Raw genomic sequence first — 24,577 nt, forward strand, 5'->3', positions numbered from 1 at the left:
CTGTGTTCACTACTCTCTGCGGTTTCTTTTTCTTGCATTTTCAGACAGAGCAGTTGCCATACCAAGCCGTAATGCATCCAGAGAGGATGCTTTCTATGGTGCATTGATAAAAATTGATGAGAGTCAAAGGGGACATGCCGAATTTCTTTAACCTCCTGAGGAAATAAAGGCACCAATAAGCTTTCTTGGCTGTGGCGTCTACGTGGTTGGGCCAGGACAGGCTGTTGGGTGATGTTCACTCCCAGGAACTTGAAGGTCTCAACCCTCTTGACCTTGGCACTGTTGATGTGAACAGGACCATGTACACTGCCCCCCTTCCTGAAGTCAATGACCAGCTCTTTTGTTTTGCTGATATTGAGGGAAAGGTTGTTGTCATGACACCATGTCACTAAGCTCTCTATCTCCTTCCTGTACTCTGACTCATCGCTGTTTGAGATACGGCCTACAACGGTGGTATCATCGGCAAACTTGTAGATGGAGTTAGAGTAGAATCTGGCCACACAGTCGTGAGTGTATAGGGAGTAGAGTAGAGGGCTGAGGGCGCAGCCTTGTGGGGCACCAGTGTTGAGGATAATCGTGGCGGATGTGTTGCTGCCTATCCTCACTGATTGCAGTCTGTTGGTCAGAAAGTCAACGAAAGTCAAGAGGGAAGTGTTGAGTCCCAGGTCTCGGAGTCTGGAGGTGAGTTTGCTTGTAATAATAGTATTGAAGGCAGAGCTGTAGTCAATAAACAATAGTCTAACATAGGTGTCTTTACTGTCCAGATGATCCAGAGGTGAGTGCAGGTCCAGGGAGATGGCGTCCACTGTAGACCCGTTTCAACAGTAGGCGAATTGCAGTGGGTTGAGGGTGTCTGGGAGGCTGGAGTTGATGTGAGCCATGACCAGCATCTCAAAGCACTTCATGATGGTGCATGTCAGAGCCACTGACTGGTAGTCATTAAGGCACGTTACCCTACTTTTCTTAGGTACTGGGATGATAGTGGTCTTAAAGCAGGTGGGAACCTCAGATTGAAGTAGGGAGAGGTTAAATATGTCTGCAAATACCCCCACCAGCTGATCTGCGCAGGATCTATGGACACAGCCGGGGACATCATCCAGGCCAGATGCTTTCCGTGGGAACCAAAAAATAGAGGGCATAGGTTTAAGGTGAGAGGGGAAAGAATTAGAAGGGACTCGAGGGACAACTTCTTCTTGCAGAGGGTGGTGAGTGTACGGAACAAGCTGCCAGAGGAAGTGGTTGAGGCGGGTACAATGACGACACTTAAAAGACATTTGGATAAGTACATGGGCAGGAAAGGTTCAGAGCGATAGGGGCCGAATGCAGATTAGTGGGAGCACCTTGGTCAGCATGGAGGAGCAGGGCCAGCTTCCATGCTGTATTACTCTGTGACTCTAAGTAAGGGGTCGGCCGTATTGAAGGCAGTTTCTTCACCCCAAGGATGATGAATCTTTGGAATTCTGTGCCTGAGAGGCTAGAGAGCCTCAGCTGATGAGTATATTCAAGACAGAGATTGACAGGGTTTAGAGTATCAAGGAATATGTCACGTCAAGGTAAAACATCAGCCATAATTTTATTGAACGGTGGAGCAGGTGTGAGGTGTTTCCTACATTCTTTTACTGGAAGGGGATTGGAGAGGTTAGACTGGTGGAGGTCACCTGTGATTGACTGCAGTCAGACGGTGGTACCAGGGTGAATGACCTCAGGCTTTGCCCGGTGCTGCCATTGCTGAGGCGGACAGCTGTAGGTGCGGGAGTGCTGCTGACGTCCAGTCAGGGAGCACGGTGAGCGGTGCAGATGCAGCGGAACACGGCAGTAGCACACTGATGGGGGACGACTGACTCCCGAGAGCAAGCAGTCGCGCAGACTGAGCTCAGTCCCAGATTCACAGGCACATGCTATGAATCCCATTCCACCACTAATCCCGAAGCAGGGCCCAATCTTACTGGTATTATCCGGCATTATTCCAGGAATCCTCATCAACTCCCACACTGAATGGAGCTGGTGCAGGATCTGAGACCCTTGTCAGTTCAATGGAGATCTTAGGCCTGTGAAGTGCAGGGGAATCGGAAGTCTTCTTTAAAACAAACATTTGCTTTAGTTTGGTGTTTCTGTTTATTTCTAAGTGTTTATATGTGTTTTAATTAACCTTATTATTTAAAGAAACAATTTTTAAAAATCATTTACTTCAACTTTAATAGTTTTAAGATGACTAAATGTTAACTATTACAATCAGTGAGAGATAGCAGGCAAAGCTCCGCCCCCAGCCGCATCCCGTCAAGGCCTGTTGGTGGGGGGTGGGTCGTCTCCGAGTCCCCAACGCTCCTCACTGTGTGAAGACCCTCTCAGACTGATAACACACTCTCATCGGTCAAAATGGCAGATGGAGTTCAACCCAGATAAGTGTGAAGTGGTTCATTTTGGTAAGTCAAATATGATGACAGAGTATAGTATTAATGGTAGGACTCTTGGCAGTGTGGAGGATCAGAGGGATCTTGGGGTCTGAGTTCATAGGATGCTCAAAGCGGCTGCGCAGGTTGACTCTGTGGTTAAGAAGGCATATGGTGTATTGTCCTTCATCAATCAGGGAATTGAATTTAGGAACCGAGAGGTAATGTTGCAGCTTTATAGGACCCTGGTCAGACCCCACTTGGAGTACTGTGCTCTGTTCTGGTCACCTCACTACAGGAAGGATGTGGAAGCCATAGAAAGGATGCAGAGATTTACAAGGATGCTGCCTGGATTGGGGAGCATGCCTTATGAAAACAGGTTGAGGGAACTTGGCCATTTCTCCTTGGAGCGACGGAGGATGAGGGGGAACCTGATAGAGGTGTATAAGATGATGAGAGGTATTGATCATGTAGATAGTCAGAGGCTTTTTCCCAGGGCTGAAATGGCTGCCACAAGAGGACACAGGTTTAAGGTGCTGGGGAATAGGTACAGAGGAGATGTCGGGCATAAGTTTTTTACTCAGAGAGTGGTGAGTGTGTGGAATGAGCTGCCAGCAACGGTGCTGGAAGTGGATACGATAGGGTCTTTTAAGAGACTTTTGGATAGGTACATGGAGCTTGGAAAAATAGAGGGCTATGGGTAAGCCTAGTAATTTTTAAGGTAGGGACATGTTCGGCACAGCTTTGTGGGCCGAAGGGCCTGAGCTGTGCTGTAGGTTTTCTATGTTCTATGTTCTAAAGAGCAAAGTCAAAACAACAAGACTAGGCCAAAATAACTGGGTGTGTAAATTTGCAACAACGTGCATTTATATAGCAGTCTTAAAATAAAAAAGCATTCCTGGACTTTAGCAAGGAACAAATAAAGCCAAGTTGCAGACAGGGAATGTTTAGGATGGAGGTGGGTGTTGTGGACGGATTCTAAGAGAGGTGGGAAGTTTCAGAAGGAGATCCCGACCATTGAGACGTGGCAGCTGAAGACACAGTCAGCAGCTGTACACAAAATGTCCGAAGAGGTTACAGTGACAAGAAAGGGAGAGGCTGTAATAGAACGTTAAAATGCTTTTGGTGGGGGTGATTTTATGATCATCAAACAAAGATTAGATTAAACTCCCAACCATCGGTGCACAACCACCCAATGAAATGCTTTCAACATGTAACAACTTACAGTTATTAAACCTGCGATACAAAGTGCGTTTGTAAAAGATAGAGTCATACTTGAATCGATATGCTCATTAAAAGTGAAACAATACAAAAAATGATATAAAATCTGTGAGACCTTTTGATGAAATTAAACACCCAACCATCGGTGCGGGAACACTCTGTGGGTAGCTGTCACCACGCATCCCACACCCTCCCTCGGAGAGCAGTCACACCACCATGAACCATTTTAAACTTAATTTAGGGATGAAAACAAGTGATATGACAGAAAGCTGTCAATTAGTTATCTGTGTGTGCTCCCCGAAAGGCTGGATAGGCTGGGACTGTTTTCCCTGGGATGAGAGGTGACCTGATGGAGATTTATAAAATCATGAGGGGCAAAGATAGGGTAGGTAGACACAGTCTTTTTCCCAGGATAGGGGAGTCTATAATGGCACAGTAGCATGGCGGTTAGCGCGACGCTATTACAGCGCCAGCGATCGGGGTTTGATTCCCGTCGCTGTCTGTAGGGAGTTTGTACGTCCTCCCGTGTCTGCGTGGGTTTCCTCCGGGTGCTCCGGTTTCCTCCCACATTCCAAAGACGTACGGGTAGGTTAATTTGGGGGTTTAAAATGGGTGGCGCGGACTCGTTGGGCCGGAAGGGCCTGTTACCGCGCTGTAAATAAAATTTTAAAAAAATTTAAAACTAGAGGGCATAGGTTTAGGGTGAGAGGGGAAAGGGTTAAAGGATACTCAATTGGCAACTCTTCCACGCAGAGGGTGGTGGGTGTATGGAACGAGCTGCCAGAGGAAGTGGTAGAGGCAGATACAATCACAATGTTTAAAAGATATTTGGACAGGTACATGGATGGGAAAGGTTTAGAGGGATTCAGGCCAAATGCAGGCAAATGGGACTTGCTCAGGTCAGCACCTTGGTCAGCATTGGGCTGAAGGGACTGTTTCTGTGCTGTATAACTATGACTATGATTCTACTCAATGCTACCCCACTGAAGTACATTATACATTGTAAGATACACAAAGAACTGTATTATTAAATGCAAGGATATAATTTTATGGTCATTGTAATGTAAAAAATGCACTATATTTTGGATGAGGAGAAATCGTGAGTTTCTCTGGTGGACATGGATATGACGGGCCAAACGGCCTTTTTCTATGCTGTATGATTTTATGATACTATGACATGGTGTCACTGCTGGGCCCGCGGTCTGAGAGAGAAGCACAAACAGGTTGCTGAGCACAGACTTAGTCTGGACTGTAAATGACCAAACTGGAGAACAGACAAGACCTAACGTGGTGCACAGTGTCGAGAGAGCAACAAACCATTGACTTGTACAAAGTTGTGACGTTTACATTAACGGGAAATCAACTCCAGCTCGTGTTGGAGACGCGAGAGACGGCAGGAATCTGCAGCAACAAGCTGCTGGAGGAACTGGCGAATGTTGATTGTGTGTGTGTGTGGTGTGTGTGTGTGGTGTGTCTCATATGTGTGTGTGTGGTGTGTGGTCTATGTGGTGTGTGTAATCTGTGTATATGGTGTGTATGCGCGTTGTGTGTGTGTGGTGTGTCATGTGTGTGTGTCGGCTGTGTGTGTCATGTGCATGCTCTGTGTGTGTATCATGTGCATGTGCTGTGTGTGTCATGTGTGTGTCGTGTGTATCGTGTGTGTGTATCGTGTGTGTGTCTATGTGTGTGTGTGTGTGTGTGTATGTGGTGTGTGTGTGTGTGTGTGTGTGTGTGTGTGTGTGTGTGTGTGTGTGTGTGTGTGTGTGTGTGTGTGTGTGTGTGAAGAATGGTCATGATCTCTGTACAAACCAACATAAACCTGACTGGGAAAAAATGAGAACAAAGGAAAAAATCCCAATGTGAACTTTGAAAGATGTGGCACCTGCCAGGAGATGAGAGGGAGTCACAGGATTCCAGAACCTGAAGCAAGAAATGAGAAAATGGTTGCTGATTGTGTTCCACTTCTCACAAATAGAACCGGTGACTGCAGACTTAAGGGGATGGGGGAAAGGCGAGTGGACCTTCTGTTTTGTGGTTCAAATACGCAGAAGCTTTGACTGGGAAGGTGGAGGTGACTGTAGTGTCAGCCGTGGGTACAGGCAGAGCACAGGAGGAAACAGTTGGCAGAGGAAAACACTGACCAATCACAGGTCAGTGCAGCACAGCACGGCTCCAGATCCGTCCTGGAAAAGGAAGGGAGTCAATGCTGCTCAACAACAGAAGCAAAAGAACAGAAACTGGACTGAAAGAAGTTTGATGCATTCACCGAGACGAAAATTGAAACATAGATTACATTAGTTTATTATCATATACACCCAGGTGCAATGGAATTCCTTGTCCACATGAAGCTCACAGAGTAAACAGCACACATGGTAATAATCAATACAACAACGTGCACAAATCAGCAGAGTAGTGCAATCTGAAGCCGCAGCAGAGGTATGCTAAGTGGACAATAATGGAATAACCGAGAGAGTTGGAGAATGTGGCAGCCCCACGGGAAGGGGATGTGAGAGAGGTAATTGGTTCAGGAGTCTGACAGCAGTGGGGAAGAAGCTGTTCTTAAGTCTGGATGTCGGGGCTTTCAAACTCCTGTATCTTCTCCCAGAAGGTAGAAGAGAGGAAAGGGAACGACCAGGGTGGCAGGTATCCGTGACGATGCCGTTAGCTTTCCTGAAGCATTGCACCATGAAGATGGACTGAGTGGAAGGAAGTGACGAGCCTGTGACGGACTGGGCAGTGTTTACCACTCACTGCAGGTTCCGTCAGTCCAGAGCAGAGCAGTTGCCGTCCCAGGCTGAGATGCAACCCGTCAGGATACTTTCCATAGCGCGTCTGTAGAAGTTCAGGAGAATCCGTGTGGACAAGCCAAATCTTCTCAGACTCCTAAGAACGTTGACATGCTTTTTTGACCACTGCATCAATATGGAGGGACCAGGAGAGGTTTCTGGTGACACGGATACCTGGGAACTTGAAGCTGTCCACCATCTCGTTGATAGTCATGTTCACCCCCCTTTCTCCCACAACCCCACCCCCCTTCAGGCAACAACCAGCTCCTTCATCCTGCTGACATTAAGGGTCAGGTTGTTGTTCTGACACCATGACACAAGGTTTGCCACCTCTTTCCTGTACTCTGTCTCATCATTGTTGTTGATCTGGCCGATAACTGTGGTGTCAGCAGCGAACTTATCAATCAGGTCGGTGCTGTATATGGCCACACACTTGTGTAAATTTATGGACAAAATGGAGGAGCACGAGTGTAGAGGACCGGCAAAACCGGAGCATCCACCAGTGGAGGGGAGAGTCTGAGGACACCCTGGATACTGGAAGGAGGCACCTGTGCCGTGTAACTGGGTGCGACACTTCCCAGAGGAATGGAATCCACGTGATGGTCCAGACTGGACAACAGTCCAGAAACAAACCCATATTCCTGAACTAAAGCTAATACTGTCTAGACCAGCTCAAAGTAACATCAGTTGTGTGTGGAGGGGGTAAAATTCAGAGGGACACACGGAGGAGAAAAGTTAATTGCTTGTACTTATGATCTCCAGTGGTCACCTCCATAGTTTCAGGGGAACAAGCATGCAGTAAAGCCCAGTACTTCTTCCTCCTGGGGACACGGCCGCTGCCCTGGATAGGTCCTGCTGGTTGTGCACCCACTTGTCCATTCATGGAAAGTGAGGAGCGTCAGTGAGTGTTGTGTAATGTGTCCTTCATAGCAATGTGCTCATGCAGTGAGGTTGGGACTGTAGGCAGAGTACAGCATTTACCCCTACATTCACTGACCTTGGCCATTGGACTACTTACAATGTGGCATCCAGGTCCTCGGCTAAGTGTCTGGTATTGGTGTCCTGGCGTTCTGCTTCCATTGTCTTTGTACCCTTTATTTAGAGGCCCTTCTTGCCCCCAGCACCCTCACCTGCAGGACACCTCTCCTGCTCTCCACCCTCTCCCCCAAGATCTCTGGTGCACCACCCATAGCTCTTCCCTCCCCACCCCACTGTCCTGTGGCATCCTTCAGTGCAACCGTCTCAGCTTCACACTTACCACTGAATGCCCTGGTTGCAGTGTGCTTCCACTTTACAAGGTGCAGGCCAGCTTTGATGGACACCCTCCTTATGATACAGACAGCCAGTGGCCAACCTGACTGTGCTAGCTGGACATAGCCACCATTCCGAGAAGCAGAAGCAGAAGCACAGGGATGGTGTGTCATCCCTGTGGGTTAGTCGCTAAAGGCGGTCCTGGTGCCAGTTTCTAGGGGCTTCCCACCGACCCCCCTCCTGTACTTCACGTCCAGAGCTGATGCTGCCCCAAGGCATCACCAAGGGATTAGGGGGAAAGCTGCCTGAAGCCTTACACCCACCGTGACCCACTGGATAAATCCGCCCTCAGTAGCTGGATAAAATTAAAAAGGATTTCAAAAGCAACTGAATCCGGAGTTAACAGGTTGATTTACCTCCTGCCTGAGAAATATGTGGACATTAGTGTCCTTTCCAAGTGTGGAGCAACGATGGGGAGAATCCTGTCACAGAATGGAGCACGGGACCCATTCTTGGAATCACCAGATCCAAAGAGAGGAAACTGAGGAGTGAACGTGCTCTATGTCCTGTGACCCAATGGGAGGTGAGAGGTCACACTGGAGCCTCAGTGAGCCCTTGTTCCAGCCTTAACTCCAGACAGTGGCTGTAGAGTGACGAGGTAAATCGTTTGGGTGTAAGGAAGCAGCAACACAAGATGACAACATTGGTCTCAAAGTGAAAAAGAGTGAGAGAGGAACAGGAGAGAGGGGCTGAGATAAAAACAGAGAGAGAAAGAGAGATTACATAAATGTTAATGACTTGTTTTATTTGAGGGCTGGTCTTTTACAGAAAAATGCAGCTCTGAATCAACCTGGATTGTGTCCTTATAATCTTTAGACTATTTCTTTTTAGGGGACCAGTGAGTCGATATTCACATTGTAACAATTTTGCAAAGAATCCCAGGGTGATTATAAAAGAACAAGAAGAACCTGCACTGGGATAGACTTCAGTTTGTGGTTTTACCCACGAACCGAGTCTGTCTCATTGGGCCTGCGCTGTTCCTACTACCGCTGTCCTCGGGCAAAGGTTAAAGACTGACCCTATTGTGTGAGCATCACTTGGCGTCAACACAGGTGTTTGGGGCATTACTTTGGTCCTTGATTCATAGCTGTTGTTGCTTGAATTTGCAATAATAGTTGGAGCTTGTCTGGTTGGTTCCGTGTGAGGTATTACCTCGTACCTCATATCAGAGGTAGGTAGCACTAGAGAACGTAGGTCTAAGTGAGGGGGCAGATTTAGAGGAGATCTGAGGGGGACCTTTCACCCCGAGAGTGGCGAGCACCTTGAATGCACAACCTGAGAGATTGGTGGAAGCTGGGTCGCTGACAGCATTTAAGAAGTGTCCAGATGAGCACCTGAGGGCTGTAGACCAAGTGCTGGGAGATGGTGATAATATGGAAGGGTGTCCACTGGTTGGCATGGCCAAGCTGGGCCGAATGGCCTGTTTCCATGCTGTACGAGTGTATGATTCTGTGGGGTAAGAACTTAAACTGGGCAGCAGGACAATGCAGCAACCCAAAGCGTGTCGGTCACTTTGATTCCAAACGGTGAGCGAGTGTGGAGGAGCAGGTGTGGAGGGAAATCACAGGAAATGTAAAAACAATAGTAACAGTAACCAAGGATTACAAGCACCCCAATATTGACTGGGATCACCTCAGTGTGAAAGGCTTGGAGGGGGCGGAGTTTTGAAGACCTCACCTACGTCTTGTCAGCAGGAGGACTTTATTAGCCAGTACATTGTCCTACTAGAGAAAGGCTAGCTCTGAACCTAATCCTGGGGGTTGCAGTGGGACAAATGGTCAAAGTGTCATTGGGAGAGACCTTTGGAGACAGTGACCATACCTCTATAAGTTGTAATGTTGCTATGGAGCAGTAAAAGGGTAGTCCTGAAACTAAGGCCCTGATTTGGGAGAAGGCTGATTTCGAAGTAAGGACAAGCTGCCTGGGTAATCTACACCCAATGGGCTGAACACTGAATTTTCCAATTTCAGGTAACCCTTACCTCCTGTGTTCCCCACCTCCCCCGCCCCCCCCCCCAGCCCCAGCCCCAGCCCCATCCCTCTCCACCACCCAACCCGCTTCCAATCCTCCCATTTTCGTTCTTTTTCTATTCCCCTCCAACTCCCCATGGCCAATTTTCATCCACCTACCTACCCGTCCTGGTTCCTCCTGCCCAGACATTTCACCCACCAGTTCCCCTTCCCCAGCTGGTCCCACCTACCTACCTCTCCCCTAACGGTTCCCATTTTCACCTTCCTTACCTAATAGATTCCATCAGCACCTGGCTCCGTCTCCCCTTCATCCCTCACCCCTCCTCAGTCCACCAATCACCTACTGGCCCCATCTCACCCCTTCCCCTCTCCCCTTTCTACCGGCCATCTCCCCTCTCCACTCTCAGTGCTGATGCAGTGTCACGGTCCAAAGCATTGACAGTCCCTGTCTCCCCCCCACCCCCCCAACACCCCTCACCCCCGCCCCCCCCCCCACACAGATGCTGCATGACCCGTTGAGTTCATTGCTCCAGACTCCAGCATCTGCTGTCTCTGGTGTCTCCCCTCGTGCAATAACCTGTTTCTTTACCTGCTCTTACAGCTTGCAACCTGCCAGTGGATGAAGGTCAGATGGGAGATAATCCTTCCGTGAATTTTTATTACAACATAAATACGGACCGCTGTAATATTTTTGCGTACAGAGGAGCAGGAGGAAATGCAAATCGCTTTGCCACTGACAAGTCCTGCATGAGGAACTGCTCGGACCATGCAGATGAGATCTATCCAGAGGGTGGTATGTAAAGCCTCGGTTATATTCAACTGACTGTCTGGTGTGTCAGACCCAATCCATTGGTGGGAGCTCACTAGGATTGGCAGAAACTACCTTTGTACAGTTCTGTACAGTGCCCAGGGGTCAACCTGAAAGTTGTGGAATGTTGACTTTAACCAGGGGTATGAGGGTGTCAGGGCAGGAGATAAGCCCAGGGATGAGGGCAGCCTGAAGTGTGGGCCACTGTAACTGCTCACCCTCCACTAAATATTCCAGTCTCCTAAGCGTCACCGACAACCATGAAAAAAGGAGAACATTTCAATTGGCGGAGAGAGAATAACGAGAGGACAAGGGTTAAGGTCATTGGTAGAGGGACCCAAGGGGTTAATCCTGGTGTGCCGTGCTTCCCTGTGGTGTTCACCCCATCTTTGGTGCCTTTATCGGACTGGTCAGTGATGTTTCACCAAGCGGTGGACTTCACTCCCTGAACCTCTTTGCCTTTCAACCACTCTCTAAGTTGCTGCGGATATTCCGTCCGGAGAGAGCTTGGCAACAGAGCTAGGTTTGTAGCAGCAACTTAGAAAGAAGTTGGGAGGCAGGGAGGTTTAGGGAGTGAACTCCACTGCAAGAGGGAATATCCCCAGATTTTGCAGACACAAGAGACGGCAGACGCTGGAATCTGAAGCAACAAACAATCTGCTGGAGAACTCAGCGGGTCAGGCAGCATCTGTGGAGGGAAATGGACAGTCGACGTTTCGGGTCGAGACCCTTCATCTGGATTGAAAGATAGAGGGGAGATCTCCACAGGTGCTACCTGACCCACTGAGATCCTCCTGCACCTTGTTCATATCCCCAGAAATTGTTTGATGCTCCGGTGAAGAGCGGTGTGGGTTTTGGGCAGTAAAGGTGCTATACGTCTGTCATACTTCAGTCGACAGCCAGCACTGGGCGTCCAGCCCAGGCAAGGAATCCTTCAAAAAATAACCTTGGCACTGGCCCAGCAATGTGCCCTGGATGCAGCAGTGCTGCTCTGGGTGAAACATCACTGACCAGGGCTCAGAGGTGGCACTGTGGTAGAGCAGGCAGTGTAGCTGCCTCTTAGCACCAGAGATCCCAGGTTCAATCCTGACCTTGCTGTCTGTGTGGAGTTTGCACGTTCTCCCTGTGCCACGTGGGTTTCCCCCGGGTGCTCTGGTTTCCTCCCACGTCCCAAAGACATGAGGGTGGGGATAGGTTAATTGGCTGCTAGAAATTGTAGTAGGTGCCAGGAGAAGTCAGGGTGAAGATAATGGGCACACAAGAAAGTACAGACTACAGGAGATAAGCGAGAGGAATGGGACTGATGGAAATGCTGTGAGAGCTGGCAAAGACTCAATGGGCCGATTGGCCTCCTTCTGTAATGTAATGATATGAGAAAGACCTCCATCTAGTGGCAACAGCTTGCAACTTCAGGCACAGCAGCGGGGGGAGGTGGTGGAGGTCACAGCACAGGTACCGCAGTCAATTGCTGATGATGTGCATCTCTCCTATCTCCCTGCTCTTCATAACTTCTGAGTAGGATCTAACCTTTGCATTGAACAGTGCTGACACTGTGAGGGGTGTCTGAGCTGGAACCTCGATGTGTGAACTGGTGGATGATTCTTAAAGCATCAGGAATAGGAGCAAGGATCAGCCACATCAGACTCGTGGCTGAACTCTACCTCGTTCTCCAACACATTCATGACTCTTAAACAAAGATGCTTCTCCTGTTCTCAGTCCTAACAGGCAATCCTGAGACTAGGGCTCATAGTTCTAGATTCACCAGCCAGAGGAAAGAGCCTGGAAACTCAAGTGTGAACAAGAGTGGCGAACAATCTGCTGGAGGAACTCAGCGGGTCGAGCACAAAGGAATTGTTGATGTTTCAAGTCCAGACCCTGCGTCAGGACCCGAAACATCAACAATTCCTCCCCCCCCCCCCCCCCCCCCCCCCACAGACGCTGCTCGACCCGCTGAGTTCCTCCAGCAGATTGTTTGTTGCTCCAGATTCCAGTGTCTGCAGTCCCTGGTGTCTCCTGTGAACAGGTTAAAGGGGAGGAATTAATGTTGAACAACACCATTCAGACCCTAAAGCAAAATAATGCAAATACCAGAAAACTGAAATAAGCCACTAAAACACTGGCACTACTCAGCAGCATCTGTGGAGAGAGAACTAATGTCTCAGATAAGCAGATTTAAGCTGCAGAAGTGGAGAAGGGGCTGAGAGAACAAAAGGGAAGGTTATTGGTGGGGTTGGAAGACTGAGTGGCGCAAGTAATTGGTAACTGGTTTATTATTGTCACACGTACCGAGACACAGTGACAGGCTTTTGTTTGCATGCTATCCAGACAGATCATTCCATAGAAAGTACGTCAAGGTAGTACAAAGGGAAAAGCAATAGCAGAATGCAGAATGTAGTGTTACAGCTACAGAGAAAGTGCAGGTAGACAAATAAAATGCAAGGGCCATGACAATTTAGATTGAGAGATAGAGAGTTTATCCTTATCATTTAAGAGGTCCATTCAAGAGTCTTATAGAAGTGGGATAGAAGCTGTCCTTAATGCTGGTGGTACGTGTTCTCAACCTTTTGTATCTTCTGCCCAATAGGAGAGGGGAGAAGAGACAATGACCAGGGTGGGAGGGGTCCTCGATTATGTTGGCTGCTTTCCTGAGGCAGCAGGAAGTGTAGACAGAGACAAGGGAGGGCAAGGCCAGTTTTCGTGATAGATTGGGCTGTGTTCATAACTATCTGCAATTTCTTGCAGTCTTGGGCAGAGCAGTTGCCGTGCTGAGCTCTGATGTATCTGGATAGGATGCTTTCCGTGGTGTATCCATAAAAATCGGTCAGCAATCAGGGACATGCTGAATTTCGCAAGATCACAAGACAAAAGAGCAGAAGTAGGCCATTCGGCCCATCGAGTCTGCTCCGCCACTTCACCATCTAAACTATTCTACCATCTAGCCTCAATTCCCGGCCTTTTCCCCATATCCCTTGATACCTTGACTAATTAGATACCTATCAATCTCCGCCTTAAACACCCCCAATGATTGTGCCTCCACAGCTGTATGTAGCAACAAATTCCATAAATCATAAATGGGTACCCTCTAATTCTAAGACTGTGCCCTCTTGTCCTGGACTCATCCACCAAGGGAAACAACTTAGCCACATCTACTCTGTCCAGTCCTTTCAACATTCAAAATGTTTCTATGAGGTCCCCTCTCATTCTTCTGTACTCCAATGAATACAGTCCAAGAGCTGACAAACGCTCCTCATACGTAAGCCCTTTCATTCCGGGAATCATCTTCGTAAATCTTCTCTGAACCCTCTCCAACATCAGCACATCCTTCCTAAGATAAGGGGCCCAAAACTGCACACAGTATTCCAAATGAGGTCTCACCAGTGCCCCATAGAGCCCCATCAACACATCCTTATCTTTATACACTATTCCTCTTGAAATGAATACCAACATAGCATTCGCTTTCTTTACTGCTGACCCAAACTCTATTTCCTCAGCCTTCTGAGGAAGTAGAGGCACTAGTGAGCTTTCTTGGCCACAGCATCTACATGGCTGGACCAGGACAAGTTGTTGGTGATATTTACACCTGAAGTTCTCATCCAGCTCCACCTCAGGAACACCTAAGTAGTGGTGGTGCCTTCTGAGGGAGGGCAGTGAGGCTGGTGGGTTAAGACTAACCGGCTGGTGGGTTTGACACTCCGTCCATCGATCTTATTGGAAGACAAAACCAGACAGTATAAACTCAGGAGTTCAATCATTATTGTCTGTTCCATGCCAGCAGCCAGAACAGGCATTGTTTTGTTTGGGACGGTGACGATACTCACACAACAGGATAAAAGGAGCAGGAGGAGGCCACTCGGCCCCTCAAGCTTGCCCCACCACCCAATATGATCATGTCCTCAACTCCTCTTCTGTGCCAGATTCCCCTGATCTTTTCAATCCTTCCACTGTCAAGCAGTGGTCCTCAGCATCATCGCCTGTTGCCCCTATGCAACAGAGGTGACCTTCTTCCTCCTGTTCTCTCTCCACAGTCCAGGCTTGCCTGCTGCCAAAGGACCAGGGGGAATGCAAGGGGCGGCACCTGATGTTTTACTTTGACCTCGCCAAGAAGAAGTGCAAGAGCTTCTTGTACGGAGGGTGCGGAGGAAATGGGAACCGATTCTTATTATCCGGCAGGTGTAACGAATTCTGTGCCAGCTGGATGGGTAAGTCGCTCTCACTGGGAGCAGTCGGTCACGTGAGAAGGAACTCACAGTTCCACGTCGCCCCGATAGAGGTAAGAGAGGAGGGGGAGTTGTGTTTTTGATTGGGGAGAACATCATGGCAGCACTTTGAGAGGATATTCCTGGGGGATCATGCACTGGCACTATATGGGTGGAACTTAGGAATAAGGAAGGACTGATCATTTTGATGGGATTGTACTATAGAACCCCTAAAAGTCAGCAGGAATTAGAGGAGCAAACATGTAAGGAGATCGCAGGTAGCTGTAAGAATAATAGGTTGTGATAGGAGGTGGTTTTAACTTCCATAATATTGACTGGGACTGCCGTAGTGCTAAGGGCTTAAATGGGGTGGAATTTGATAAGTGTATCCAGGAAAGTTTTCTCACGCAATATGTAGATGGCCCGACTAGAGAGGGGACAACACTAGGCCTCCTGTTGGGAAATGAGGCTGGGCAAGTGGCTGAAGTGTCAGTGGACGAGCACTTTGGGACCAGTGACCATAGTTCTATTAGTTTTAAAATAGTTATGGGAAAAGAAAGAACGTGGTCCACAAGTTAAAGTCATTAATTGGGGCAAGGCCAATGTTGATGGCATTAGACAGAAATTTGCAAAGGCTGATAGGGAGAAGGTGTTTGCAGATATCTGGCAAGTGGGAGGCTTTTAAAAGTGAGATAGGGAGAGTTCAGGGCCTGACCGTGTATCCTTGGACATTGTGGGAAGCAAGGGAAGAAATTGCTGGGGCCCTGGCAGAGATATTTTTATCATCATTAGCCACGGGCGAGATACTGGAAGACTGGAGGGGGCTAATGTTGTGCTTTTATTTAAGAAGAGCTGCAAGGACAAGCCAGGGAACTACAGGCCGGTGAGCCTAACATCAGTGGTGGGAAAGTTACCTGAGGGGATTCTGAAGGACAGGATCTACCTCCATTTGGAAAGGCAGGGACTGATTAGAGATAATCAGCTTGGCTTTGTGTGTGGGAAATCATGTCTCACGGATTTGCTTTTTTGAAGATTGACCAAGAAGAGTGACATAGGCAAGGTGGTAGATGTTGTCTACATCGACTTTAGCAAGGCCTTTGACAGGGTCCCACATGGTAGGCCGGTGTGGAAAGTTAGATCACATGGGATCCAGGGCGAGCAAGCCAATTGGATACATAATTGACGGTGGAAGGAGTCAATGGGTGAGAGTGGAGGGCAGTTGAGCTGCCAGCTTTTGAATCCATTTGGTTGAATCTTCCAAGTTGCTGCCTTGGCTTATTTGCCCCCTCCGTCCCCCTTCCTTTCCACCTCCCCCTCTCTCTTAGATTCCAACCCACCCCCCGCACTTTGAGAGGTGGTTCTCCAGTCCTGCCTGCATGTCATTACTCATGGCTACGGTCAGGTTATTCATGGTTATCGATGGGAGTCGAGATCTCAGTGAACACCACAAAGTCCACACTAGAAGCTGGGCCCCTTCAATGTTCAGGAGCCTGAAGCTCTGGGCACTGACTCAGGCAGTGGAAATGAAGATCAGGAGTTTGGAAATTCCAGACTCCCAAAACTCAAGGCCGTTCCTACATGGGAATCGCCGCCATTTTGCAGTTGGCTTCCTTCAATTTGGGCGACCGGTCTTTGTTGAGTGCCACCATTGCGCCAACAATCCAAAGTGTGAGCAGGTCCCTAACTTTCTGCTTTGATGTCCTTTTGACAGGAGGAGCACCTGGTGAGGCCGATGATGAATCAGAGGTGGACGAAGGTATGCCTGACTGCCCTTGGCCTTCTTCCTCTCCAGGTTCAATCCCAACTGCACCTGCCTTTGTCATCTTTGGGGGGGGCAACTTTTACCCACTCACATTCCCACCTGAAATTTCTAAACCTTTGGATGCCGTAGATGCAGAGTCAAGTATGAGGTACAGGAGAGGGCCATCCGCTGATCGAGCTTGTCCCCTCACACAGTGAGATCAGTGTGGCTTGTATCTAATCTCCAACCACCTCACGTGCTAATGAAAAACCTGTCAATAACAGATCTGAAGTTATGAATCAAGGGTTGAGATGATTGTGGGAAAGAGTTTCACGTTAAACTTTGAATGATGTATTTCTAATTTCTGTCTCTGGGCAACAACAACAGTTTCTCCGTATCCACCCCATGAACTCCATTCCACAGCCCATTTACGCAACACCTTTTGGAATTTGCTTCTGTCAGGATGTGAATGTCATTGGCAAGGCCAGCATTTATTATCCATCCCTAAATGCCCCCGAACCAAGGAGGCAGTTAACAGTCAGCCACATGGGCGGGTCCTGTCACGTTAGGCCACACAGGGTAAGGACAGCAGATCTTCTCCCTTTGAAGGACACTGGTGAACCAGTTGGTGTTTTCCATGGTTACTGTGACTTGTTCATTCAAATTTAAGATTTATTTAAGGATTTTAAATTCCCCAGCTGCCTCCTTGGGATTTGAACTCATTCCTATCAATAGATGGTTGTTAGCCCAGGAACCTAACCATTACACCACCACCTGTCACCCTCTATATTCCAAGGAGCACAAGGCTGGTTTGTGCCATCTTTCCACAGACTGGCTCACAATGGAACTCCTACTCGAATGGTGCCCGATTCGGTGGGCTGTGCATGTGAGTGAGGTGTCCCAGATGCACACTCCTGTGGTGGAAGAAGAGGGAGAGGTGGAGGGAAAGAGGTCAGCGAGGGGGGGTTACCAAAACTCCTCTGGCTTAAGGATCAAATCTCAGGGTGGAGCCTAAACCACAGTAACTGGCATTTATTGACGTCCAATAGAAAATCAATGTCTTTCATGGTGACAGGAGCTGCCCTTAAAATGATAAAAAAGGATTCACTTGAGGACGCAGAAGAGAAAAGGCTGACAGTTGTCTTTGAGATGATGGAAGGAGTTTGATCAGATAGATGGGGAAGACCAAAGCTGGGGATCGTAGTCACTGATAAGGAATTCTGAGGAAATTTCTTCCCCCAGAGAGTGGGCGCATGTGTAACTCATTATCTCATGGAAAGACTGAAGCAAAATGTACACTTCCATTTACTGGGAAGTGGGCTAACTTGAAGAGAAATGGAATGGAAGGATGTGCTGATAAGTAGGGTGTAGGGTGTAAGTAGATGCAGTGCACAGAACTGTATACAGAACTCCAGTACGCACCAACCAGGGCTTTGTATAGCTGACCTCCTGAGGTAGTCCCTCAGGATCAAGGGTGACTTGCTTCCATTCCAATTCTGTGGGCTTTGAGCTGGCTGATGAGCCCAATGTGGGACGTCACTGGTAAGGCAGGAGGTGTTTGACAGGACAGGTGGGCATGTTTTTGGGGAATACTCCTCCAAGTGTTTGCACTTGACGTCCACGTGCTCCTGTCATAACCACTTGGTGCCTTTCCTGATGCTGCTCCGTTTTGATCAGGCTGGAGCGAGGGACCCAATGAGCCCGTGAGGGTGGTACAATTCTTCTGGGAGGCTTTGAGAACATCCTTGAAGTGTTTTTCTCTGTCCCCCTGGAGATTTCTTGCTGTGACAGAGTGCCTGTTTCAGAGTGTGCTGTCAAGCATCCAGACGCTGCGATAGCCCACTACGTATGATAAGAGCCTCGAAGCCAAGAACATTGGCCTGGGAGAGCACACTGACGCTGGTATACTTATCCTACCAGTGTATCAGAAGGAGTCGGTGACGTGCTGAGCATTTGTGGTACTGTTCCTGTGCATTGAGGTGTCCATAGTAGTCCATGTCTCTAAAGCGTACAGGAGGGAGGTGATCATTACTGCTCAGATGATCATTAAGCCAGAGCCAGTCTGAGTCTTGCTGTTTGTTTTTCTCCCTCAGTCAATAGTGCACTGGGACACTGGCTTCACCTGGCACTCCTGGAACTCACCACACCTTCCACAGTTGACCTTGTAGATTAAGTGGCTACTACAGATTAGTGGTTTACCTGTAAACATGCGAAATGTTAATGGTGAAAAGAATCAAAGGGTAGTTAATGGGCATGTGTGATAGGGAATATGCTGCAGGGGAGCAGAGATGTAAGGAGTTAGGGAATGCGACTAATGGGATTGCTTTTCTGTGAGTGCTGGCATGGATCTGATGGGTTGAATGGCCTGTGTCAATACAAGTATATCATAACGTAGATAATTAAGATAAGAAAACTTTCTCCCTTTATATTCTCATCCTCCAGTTATAAGGCCAACATGCCATTTGCCTTGTGAGTGTTCTGTGTATTTGACCTTTGGAATTCACATGCACTCTAAATCACTGGCCCTCCTTCTTCCCAAATTTTCACCACTGCAATAAAATGTTATGGTCCAAAGTGGATGATCCCACACAGGCACATCCCTGGAACCTGGCTTAATGCAGACAGCTCTCCCCCCACCTCACACTCCTCCAGGTCAGTGAGTGACAGCAAGTTGAGGGCAATCGGTCTAACTGTGAGGCAAAGCGCCCACACCCAGGAGGGTTCTGGGCACTGTGGGCTTCACAGGTCAGGGAGGGCGCAGTCTGTGAACAGTCATCTTAATGTCCCTAGGCTAAAACTGGGGTGGGGGGGTGCGGGGGGAGGGATCAGTGCATCCTTATCATTGACATGGTGACTTGCAACAAAAACAACTTTCATTTAAATAGCACCTTTAATGTAGCAAAAACTTCTCAAAGTGCATCACAAGTCATTTATCAACCAAAAAACTGACTCCATGACACTTGGGGAGATGGCAGCAGCACTTTAAGGAGAGACCTTCAGAACTTTGGGTGAAATGATTAAGTTCAGGAATACAGAGGTTATCTGAGGAGCTGGATATCTCACAGGACTAGGGAAGACCACTGGCACAGGAGATGCTCACAGAGTGATTTGAAAACAAGAATGAATTAGATTTTTAAAACCACTCATTCAGAGCCTAACTGTATTGATGAGAATGACCGATGTACAAGATATGACCAATGATTATAGCACACCAGTTACACAGCAGGAATAACGACAGACGATGGTCGTGAAGTCACTGAAGTTCACTGGACAGATGGCAGATATGAAGAACACAGTTGGCACAGCTTCCCTTATCTCACAGGGGGAGGGAATCTTTCCTCTTTGCATCAGTTGCAGCAGGGAAGTTTCCTTCTGGGGACCTTGCATCTTCACGGGGTGCTTAGTGGTTCCCCCTCCATCTGTGACACGTTGCTTCAATGCAACATTACTACATCTCATTGACCATCGTTTGGCAATCCAACCTGTCACTCATTGTCCCCTACTTTTAATCATGTCTTGTTTCACACTCCATTTTGTGAACTTCAGCTAGGAGTGACCTTACACATTGATTTACTTTAGTTAAAAAAATACAGTGGCCGATGACTTTTCTCTTGGTATGCTGTTTCAGTGGCCAGTTGTAACTGATCATTTTGAAGTTTTAAGGAACATTAAAATGGCAATGTTGAGTTCATTAATATCTGTCAATAAACACATGAAGCATTAACTGCACACTCAGCTTTGTCATGACTGTTCAGCTAGTTCTTATATTGTTAGATGCTTTGTGTTGAGGCTGTTATATACAAAGGTCAAAGTAATCTACCAGACTGATACATTTTCCTTGCAGAGTAGGAAAGTGAACACACAAACTAACCAACCCTTAATTTTCCAACAAATGAGGGTCTTAAAAACAATGTGGTGAAAATCCTTGCAGGCCAGGCAACAGAATGAGCCAACACCTCATCTGGTGCATTGGCTCTGCTCCTATTTCTGCAGATACTGCCTGGCTTGCTGGGTGTTTCCGACGTATTCTGTTTTTGTTTCGGATTTTCAACTTCTGCTTCTTTTTGATTTTCATCCTGTGTAAGTCAGCTGACACCATTGATGGGTGAAGAAGGTGTTGGTGCAAGGTAGGAAAAAGGGAGCAGATGTTTGATGACCTTAGATGAGCAGAACCATGCAAGTGCAAAGAGTAAGTGAAGACAGGGTCAGGCCTGGTAAGATGTAATAAAATGTTTATTTATTAGTCACATGTACATCGAAACACAGTGAAATGCGTCTTTTTGCATTACTGAGAGTGTGCTGGCGGCAGCCTGCAAGTGTCCCCACTCTTCTGGTGCCAACTTTGCGTGCCCACAGCTCCTAACCTGTATGTCTTTGGAATGTGGGAGGAAACCGGAGCATCCGGAGGAAACCCACGCAGACACGGGGAGAACGTACAAACTCCTTGCAGACAGTGGAGGGAATTGAACCTGGGTCGCTGGTGCTGTAATAGCGTCACACTAACTGCTACATGACCATGCCCTATCCTACTATCCTTTCCTATTGTATATGGGAAGCATTGATGTTGGGTTGAATTGCAGGAAGATATGTTGGTTCTCGAGGCAATGAATGGCTCAGTCTTGTCAAGAACTGGAAGAACATCTAGGAAGCAATTGGTCTCCATCCTTGGCACAACTTACATGTGGCACAGCTGGGAGAGCTGCTGCCTCACAGCTCCAGTGACCTGGTTTCGAGCCCCACTTCCAGTGTTGCCTCGGTGGTCTTTGTGAGCATGTGAGTTTCTGTCTGGTGCTCTGGTTTCCTCCCACATCGCAAAGATGTGTGGGATGGTGGGTTAATTGGCTGCTGCAAATTGCCCCTAGTATGTAGTTGAGTGATAGAATTCAGGAGAAGTTGATGTGAATGTGGGGAGGATGAAATGGGGTTAATATAGGATTGGTGTAAGATTGATGTTTGGTGACTGGCATCAACTATAAAGGGCTCTTTTCTAACCTATAGAACACCATGACTAATTAATATCCGTGAAAAAGGACTCCACAGAATAGGAAATAGTGGGGGGACGGAGGGTGGGGGAGTTTGCTCTTCAGGAATAGGTGTTGAATGCAGCATTACATCCCAAGAATTGGTTGGGGAAGGAGTGATGGGTGTTGAGCTCACTCTGCAACCACATGAGGGGTGCTTAATATCATGTTAAATAACAAAGAATGTCCTGTTCTCCTGCAGGGCTGGCTGTCGGATTGGGAATGGGATGTGCCGTGGTTGTCACTTTCATTGTCGCACTTGCTGTGTTCTTCACCCAGAGAGTGAAAAGGTTTGCATTTTACCCTCGACCCACCCCCGTGCAGAAATTACAATTCCAGGTCAATTAGCTGACGATTACAGGAATGAGAGGCATGTTAGAAATTTGGTTACATGTCCCCAATATCTAGGGGGCTCTGGTATCCCCCACGGCACTCAGAGTTGGAGGAGTCCACCCTCACACGGTGTCCAAGAGGGACCAGGGCCAGCTTATGTCCTTACATTTTAGGTACTGGTGTTACCATACCTGATGAAGGGTCTCTGTCACAATATTCATCTCCTTCCATTTATAGAATCTTGGCCCAGGAATTGATCTGGATTTTTTGGGAGCTTTTATAAGTGTGGAGCTGCCAACGTGGACCCTTTGGGCTGAAGAGCCTGTTTTTATATTTGAGACTCGATGTAAAAAAAACTGTAATCAAGTATTACAGGATTAAAACGTAAAATGCTGGAAATACACAGCAGATCAGTCAGCATATGTGGAGAGACAAACAGTTAATGTTTCAGGTCGAGAACTCGCAGATGCTGAAAATCTGAAATAAAACAGAAAATGCTGGAAAAACTCAGCAGGTTAGGCAGCATCTGTGGAAAGAAAAAGAGTCAACGCTTCAGGTTTGAAGACCCTTCGTCACAACTGGGTAAGAGAGAAAGCAAGTTAGTATAAGTAGATGAGAAGGTGGGGAGGGCAGTGGGTGGAACAAGGGGTGTCATCGAGTGAAATAGTGCAGCCACTAAATAAACTCATGTGTAATGTGTTACTTATGTTGTGAAGTCATGCCCAGCAGGCCAGTAAATAAAATAAAAGAATTTAAAAAATGAGAGAAATGACAAGCACAATACTGGAGAATTCAGCACCGAGTCCGCAGGCTGTAATGTGCCCAGATGAGGAATTAAGGTGTGGTTCCTCGAGCTCACATTGAGCCTTGTTGTAGCAGTGCAGGAGGCCACAGTGGGAGTGGGATGGTGAATTAAAATGGCAAGCAACTCCTGCAGATTGAACTCAGGCACCCTGCAAAGCATTCACCCAATCTGCGTTTGGTTTCTCCAATGTAGACGGGAACACCGAATGTAGTACACTGGATAGAAAAAAGTGCAAGTGAATCGCTGCTTCACTTGGAAAGACCGTTTGGGTCTCTGGATGGTGGGAGGGCTGAAAGGCCAAGTATTACACCTCCTGCAGTTACATGGGAAAATGCCGTACAATCTATTACTTTGGGGACACAAGAGACTGCAGACGCTCGAATCTGGAGCAACACACAATCTGCTGGAGGAACTCAGCAGGTCGAGCAGCGTCTGTGGGGACGGGGGTGGTGGGGTGATGAGACAGGAGCCTGAGGTAACCGGTGGGTTGAGGCGGGGTGAAGGGTGATGGGCGGATCAAGCCCGTTGGGGGAGGGGAAGGGGTGGAGTTGGGAGACAGACGCAGTAGGATGGTTGATGGAGACTGACAAAAAAAAGGGCAGACAGAGCCAGGAGGGTGGAGGGGAGGGTGACAGCGGGGGTGGAGACAGCTGGGAGGGTGATAAGCAGGAACACAGAGGCTACCCATGCTGGAATCTGATGTATGGTGGGTGATAACGGCAATCATTCGGGGACAGGTGGAATCAGAACCAGATTGGAGGAGGAGGGGGGGTGGAGAGCCGGTGGGTGAACTGTGTGGTGGAAGTTTGATGGAACCAGGGGACAAAAATGGGTGATGTGGGGGGGGGGGGGGCGGTTGGAGGGGGAGTTTAAGAAAGGGGATAAAAGTAAGGGGACCAGAAGGATTGGAAGGGATGGCGGGAACACCGCAAGCTTACCTGAAATTGAATATTATTTTGCTATTTGACATCCCAAGGATTCCTCGGTGTTATTTTATTGAGGATTTATTAAGATGGATGTCAGGGGTAAGTTTTTTACACAGAGAGTGGTGGGTGCGTGGAACGCACTGCCGGCAGAGGTTGTGGGGGCAGATACATTAGGGACATTTAAGAGACTCTTTAGATAGTCACATGAATGACAGAAAAATAGGGGGCTATGTGGGAGGGAAGGGTTAGATAGATCTTAGAGCAGGATAAGATGTCGGCACAACATTGTGGGCTGAAGGGCCTGTACTGTGCTGTAGTGTTCTATGTTCTATGACTTGGTGTGTGTATTGGGTGCTGAGCTCTGGGTCTCCTCCCCTTTATTCTCTGTCTCTAGTAAGTGCTCCACTAACCTGTGGTTCGATGTACAGGTTACCTGAACCCAGCTCAATGCATTTGTATGGGCGATGGACAGGTGGGGAGAATGGGCGCGAATGCTCGTCTCGCGAGTGTACTGAACACCAGCTCACATTCTCATCCATTGGAGTTACTTTTGCTGCATTTAACCTCTTTCTCTTTTGTTCTGTCACTGAAGGGAACAGAAGCCAGTAAGAAAGAACCTAGAGGAACCACTAACCAAAGGGATCGAAATGAAATGAAATGGAAGAACTAAATCAATAAAACTCCAAGCTTGGTGATAAATACTGTTATGGAATATTTTGATATAATTAAAATGCTGGTCATTACTTTTCTGACTGTTCTACTCTAACCACTCTCCATGCCAATAACTAATAGTCCAATTCTCTCACATTGCATGCACGGAGCTGTGAACTGCACTTATACCAAATCTGCCCACAGGCTTGCTGGCTTTACACTGTTGCAGCTCCCAATACTCAGATCACTGCTACCTCAGAGTCAGAAAGTGTGGGTTCAATTCCGACTCCAAAGGTGTGCATGTAGCTTAGCCTGGTACCATTGTGCAATACTGGGTGAGTTTTGTACTACCATAGGTTAATCTGAGGTGCAAGTTAAAGATCCCATTACACTATGTGAGGAAAATCAGGGAGGGCTT

General features: G+C 47.9%; 1 protein-coding gene across 2 annotated transcripts in view; it reads left to right on the plus strand.

The window, feature by feature from the left end:
• si:dkeyp-73b11.8 (BPTI/Kunitz domain-containing protein) overlaps nt 1–24,200 on the plus strand; it is a 49,667-nt gene extending 25,467 nt beyond the window's left edge. The window contains exons 4-8 of one of the 2 annotated variants that reach the window (XM_052042427.1): nt 10,280–10,471; nt 14,512–14,685; nt 16,394–16,438; nt 21,647–21,734; nt 24,101–24,200. In XM_052042427.1, the coding sequence (XP_051898387.1) occupies nt 10,280–10,471; nt 14,512–14,685; nt 16,394–16,438; nt 21,647–21,734; nt 24,101–24,164 (563 nt within the window). In that variant the 3' untranslated portion in view covers nt 24,165–24,200. The remainder of the gene's footprint in view (nt 1–10,279; nt 10,472–14,511; nt 14,686–16,393; nt 16,439–21,646; nt 21,735–24,100) is intronic. The other variant, XM_052042428.1, reaches the window with a different exon arrangement.
• Nucleotides 24,201–24,577: the final 377 nt, after the last annotated feature.

This window comes from Pristis pectinata, chromosome 32 (assembly GCF_009764475.1).
Source record: "Pristis pectinata isolate sPriPec2 chromosome 32, sPriPec2.1.pri, whole genome shotgun sequence".
Taxonomy (NCBI): domain Eukaryota; kingdom Metazoa; phylum Chordata; class Chondrichthyes; order Rhinopristiformes; family Pristidae; genus Pristis; species Pristis pectinata.